This window comes from Helobdella robusta, assembly GCF_000326865.2.
Source record: "Helobdella robusta unplaced genomic scaffold HELROscaffold_28, whole genome shotgun sequence".
In the NCBI taxonomy this organism is placed as follows: domain Eukaryota; kingdom Metazoa; phylum Annelida; class Clitellata; order Rhynchobdellida; family Glossiphoniidae; genus Helobdella; species Helobdella robusta.
Genome location: NW_008704435.1, coordinates 1,538,971 through 1,544,375, shown reverse-complemented (window position 1 = coordinate 1,544,375; position 5,405 = coordinate 1,538,971). Strand labels below are relative to the sequence as shown.

The 5,405-nt window shown below is 31.7% G+C and overlaps 1 protein-coding gene across 1 annotated transcript; it reads left to right on the top strand.

Annotated features, from left to right (window-relative positions):
- HELRODRAFT_174010 (hypothetical protein) lies at nt 1–5,249 on the top strand (the record flags this gene model as incomplete). Its single annotated transcript, XM_009020566.1, has 13 exons — nt 1–78; nt 392–451; nt 563–667; nt 1,276–1,381; nt 1,459–1,539; nt 1,627–1,847; nt 1,968–2,103; nt 2,385–2,492; nt 2,560–2,879; nt 3,964–4,089; nt 4,483–4,578; nt 4,726–4,837; nt 5,023–5,249. The coding sequence occupies 13 exons, from the start codon at nt 1–3 to the stop codon at nt 5,247–5,249; spliced, it is 1,776 nt and encodes a 591-aa protein (XP_009018814.1).
- Between the last annotated feature and the right edge of the window lie 156 nt (nt 5,250–5,405).

Here is a 5,405-nt window from a genome sequence, read left to right as displayed (position 1 = left end):
ATGGGGGCTCCGAACGTGGTGGGTCTCAGCGGGTCAGCTGCTGCTTCAGGGTTTGCTCCCGTCATGTTTGAGTGGCAAGTTCGTTGTAAAATAATCAAACACATGTTTTTTTAATTATTTTAATTTTCAACATAATTTTCATTAATTTAAATTTCTATATATTATGCCTTACCTTGTTATTAAATAGACGTTTGTAAAAAAAAAAAAAAAAAAAAAAAAAAACAATTTTTCGAAGTATTTTCATATCAAATTGGTTGGCCCTTTTCAACAGTTTCAAAATTGGCAAATTGTTTGCAGTTTTTCTGTTCGAAAATTTGAAGTTTTTTCTATTTTGTTATTTTGATTTTCAGTTTTTTTAATGGAATTATGTTTCTTTGTTTGTTTCTTCCAGGCAATAATTGCACTGATTGCTCTTGGTTGGATATTTGCTCCCATTTATTTAGCATCAGGGGTTCGTTCATAAAGTTTTAGTTGGCATTTTTTAAGATGTGTTTGTCAACAATATGTCTAAATTCAAATTTCAATTTTAAGACAAGTTCTTTTTATAACTTTTCAATTAAAGACGTACACGATGCCAGAATTCCTTCAGAAGAGATTCGGAGGAGCGAGGCTGAGAATCTGCTGCTCGATCGCCCAACTTCTCATCGGAGTCATCACCGGTATATCGGTAGGATTGTACATCTCGTATTTACGTTTATGCGGATTTTTGCAATTTTTTTTGTCTTATGTTGTCCAATTTCATTTTTCTTGACAGATTTTAGTTTAAAGTTCTTATACTTAAAATTGATAATTTTACTTACTACAAAGTCCAACATCAATTATTTGGATAATAATTACTATGAATGAATAACCGTAAATAATGTATAAATATTTTTGATTGCCCATCGAGCGTTTTATTCATCACTTTCACAAATTATTGTAATAACATTTGATAACAACACTTTTCAGTAGCAAAACAATGAGGATTAAATGTTTATGTTATAGGTTTAGTTTTTTTTTAACTCTTTAGTTAACGACAAGCGTTTCTAAAAATTACAAAACTATGGTAAGATAATATCTCTACCTTCAATCTCCATTTGAAAAAAAACATCGAAATAAATGACCAAATGCAAATTTCAGCCAATTACGTGCCTACATTTTCCACTCGATTAAAATGTTTGCAATCAATTTTATCGAAATAAGAATCAATGCTCTTACTTTTTTCAATGAATACCTGAACATAGTAAGCTGTGTTTTTAATTATAAACTGAATAAAAGAACTTTGTACGTTCTCAGATGGAGATTTATGCAGCCAGTATTTTCCTGCACAAACTTTTGGGATGGAATGTTTATTTGTCGACAGTAATAATTCTCGTAATCACCGCCATTTATACCATTGGAGGTATATTTTTAATAACACATACTTCAGACTCATCATCACGCAGCACTTTTCAAACATATGACCAAAATTTTTAACAGGAGGCCTAACAGCTGTTATATACACAGACACGTTGCAAGCGGTCATTCTTGTCGTTGGAACCGCTGTTGTCAGTGTTAAAGGTTGATGGGTTATAAGCATAAAATTAAATAAACCAAAAATAATGTATAAAATCATTGGTTCATTTTGGATTATTTTGGATTTTCCAGCTCTGATGGAAGTAGGAGGGTACAACTCTATGTTGGAACAATTTCAAAAAGCAGCTTCCAATATGACATACGTAGAACATCAACTCTACAACAACCTCTCTTGTGGTTTTCCACCTGCCGATTCATTCCACGTTTTCAGAAGCACCGAATCTGACTTCCCATGGCCTGGTGTTGTCTTTGGAATGATACCCCTGGCTATTTATTGCTGGTGCACTCAACAGGTTGAGAAATAAGGAAATTATTAATAAAAAGTAAGGTAAGTATTTTAATAAAAGATATAACTCTAAATAGCGGGAAATATTTTTCGTGAAGTTTTTTTGAGTAGTTTTCAAATTATCAAGGTGATCGTGCAACGAAATTTATCAGCGAAAACAGTTATCCACAGCAAAGTGGGATGTTTGTTGGCTGGGTACCTGAAGATCCTTCCATTCTTCCTCTTCATCATTCCTGGCATGATAAGTAGAATTCTGTATCCCGGTGTGTAGTGTTTGAAAAGATTTTTGTTCTATGTATATACATTAGTGTAGTTGTATGTTCATAAATTTGTTTAATGATGTTTATATGAAAACTCTATCAACACAAATAGTAATTTCATAGATAAATTTTGTTGGAATTGAAATCGAAGTTGTATTTTACAGATAGTTATTTGATTTAGTTGAATTGATAACCTGAACTTATTAATTTTTTAAACTTTATTAACATTCGTTAATCTACCATTTCTCATCACTTATTGTAGAAATTAATCTGTTTCCTATTAGACGATGTTGCCTGTTCTTCTCCGGAAATATGCCAAGAAAAATGTGGGAACCCAGCTGGATGCACCAACATCGCCTACCCAATGCTGGTTTTGAACATTCTGCCAAAAGGTTTACAAACATTTTTATAAGTAATGTTTCAAAGAAATTTAAATTTTATAAACATTATACGAAACAGGAGTCAAAGGTCTGATGTTGGCGGCTCTCCTGTCTGCACTGATGAGTTCATTAACATCGTACTACAACAGCGGTTCCTCGCTGTTCACACTGGACATCTATTCACATTTCAGAAAGAAAGCATCTGAACATGAAAAAGTTTTGGTCGGACGATTGTTCGGTCTCTTTTTAGTGTGCTTGAGTGTAGCTTGGCTGCCCATTCTGCAGTCTGTACAAGGAAATCAGCTCTGGAATTATACCCAAGCTATTTATTCTTACTTGACTCCTCCTTGGACGGTTGTATACCTGTTGGGAATGTTCTGGACACGTGCAACTGAACAGGTTTATGTTTTCGTTGATTTACTGTTATTATTTAGATGTTTAAAAGTAATTTGACGTTTTTGTTTAATTGGTCAAATAACTTTTAAAACTAGTTTTCCTATCGATTTAATCTTTAACCGTTTTTAACGTATCCAATTTTAAACCATAACAAATTAATTAAATTTTATCGTAATACTAGTGAAATTAGACAACTAAAATCACATTTTCATGTTTCTAACTCAATCTACTGTCGGGTTCGTCTTAAATATCTTTGAGATTTTATCAATTCAATAACTAAACACGTGCAACTTTTTAAGAAATTATGGTTGGCGACCATTTAACTGAAATGTTAACTCTTCAAAAAATTTGGTTGACGACGAAGGTGTTTTGACGCTTCAAATAAATTATTAACTTTTAATATAACAAACTGTAATTCCAGCAAACAAATCAATCATCAATTTCTTTAAGAGTGGTATCAAAGCGCCAATACCAGGTACACTTTGGTTTTGCAGCGCTTAACTCTTTTGTTTCACCGAACAAGCGAACCCTGACAAGAACTAAAAATACAATTTATCACATTTGTTTGTGCTTCAAACGCAACAAAGTTAAATTAAACAATGGGCGTTTTTCTTTCTTATTTTATTAGAATCATCATCAGCATCGATATGATGATTTTTTTGAAATTTTTGAAGCATATGAAATTTTTTTTTGGAGTGTTTTGTTACAATCATAATCGTCACTGACACATCACAATGAAGTTAAAAAAGTTGGTTTTATTGATGTACTTGTGTAAGAAGCTTCAAAGAGATTGGCGCTTTTCATTATTTTCGTGTGCATGAAACTTTTAAATTTATTATTAAATAGCTATGTCAATATTTCAATGCTGGTTTGTGATGATACAATATGAGAAGAAATAAACAAAAGTCAATAGCATCTTCAATAAATCTGTTTTATTTATTTATTATTTCATTAAATGATTAGTTTTATTGAGAAAATCATTTATAAATATCGAAAAAAAACAAAACGGCCTTTTTATTGTTTAAATAATTTGTTCATAATTTTCTAAATTCTTATTGAATAAAAATATTGTGATGAAACGATGTAGGGTGCATGGTGGGGGCTGATAGTTGGATTGGTCGCTGGCCTCATAAGAATGGGTCTCGATTTCAGTTACAAAAGTGCTCACTGCGGCGGTTCTGAAATAGTTGAGAGACCAGATATTCTTGAGAGAGTAAGTAGTGCAAACTTTTTTTCATTATCCAGTTTTATTCAATTTTGTTTTTGTAACTGAAATCGAGAACCGACACTGTTAACCCGATTTTAAAAAGATTAAAAATAAAATTGTTTGGTTCCATTTGGTTATAGTTTGAATGCTATCATTTTAACTATAAATAATATTTATTTTCTAGAAATGCCATCTAGGAGACCGAAATCAGCTTAACTGATAGCGTGAATTTATTTTTGAATGCTTCAAAATCGTTTAAACGCATAGATTAAATGTTGTTTTAAAATCGTTCTTTCAAGACGTTTCTTGCCTTATTTAATATAAGATGATAAAAGTATGATCAATTTAAATAGGCTGTTTAAAAAATTCAATCAGAAATTTTCAAAATACTACTAACAGGTCCACTTTTTGGTGTTCGCCGTCATCTTGTGCGCCATCACGTTCATAGTCATGGTGGCTGTCTCCTTCATCACGCAAGGACAATCATTGAAGGAGGTGACATTTCCATTTGTAATTTTTTGAAGAAACATTAATTTTTATAAAATATTCTGATTATAAATTTGCCAAATTATAGCGTACAAGTGTTTCTTTTTTTAAATAATATGTAATTATTGATTTATATCATACCGGACTGAATTGAAGTTGGAAAGAGTTACTTGGTGGACCAGGAAAAGCAAATTATCTCTCAACTTGACAGATGGCAGGATTCGGGAGACCGAAACAAGCCTGGTTGGGCTAAATGAAGAAAATAATAGTCTGTATATTTCGGCTATTGAAAATCTTGTTGTAACCACAGATTCAATTAAAAAAGATGGCTAGTATTAAATAGTTTTATATGGTAGCACCAAATTTTAAGTAATTTTATTAAAATTTTAACGTCCAAATTTCTTCCAATTTTAATTTTCACAAAATGTATGACTCTTAAAATTAAACTTTTAGGTTCTTCTTCGCCTGTTAAGAAGCATCCCTTAGCGTGGAGAGCATACGCTTTCATGTGTGGAGCAACATTGGAAGATGACCAGAAGATAATGTCTGAAGAAGAAAGAATGAAAGTATACAGAGAGATGACGAACGTCAATGAAGATCCCTTCTGGTCACGAGTTTGCGACATCAATGCACTTATCTTATTAGCCATTCTTTGTTTTTTATTTGGTTTTTTCAGTTAGGTATTCATCCAAATTATAATTTTACTGAAGGTTTATCTTTTTTCTCCAAATTTTATTCCAAGGAGTTACTTATTTTGGAACTTTTTTGGTGTTAGCTAGAACACTAGATATGTTTGATAGAAAATGAAATTGTTAATAAATAAATCGGTGAAACGA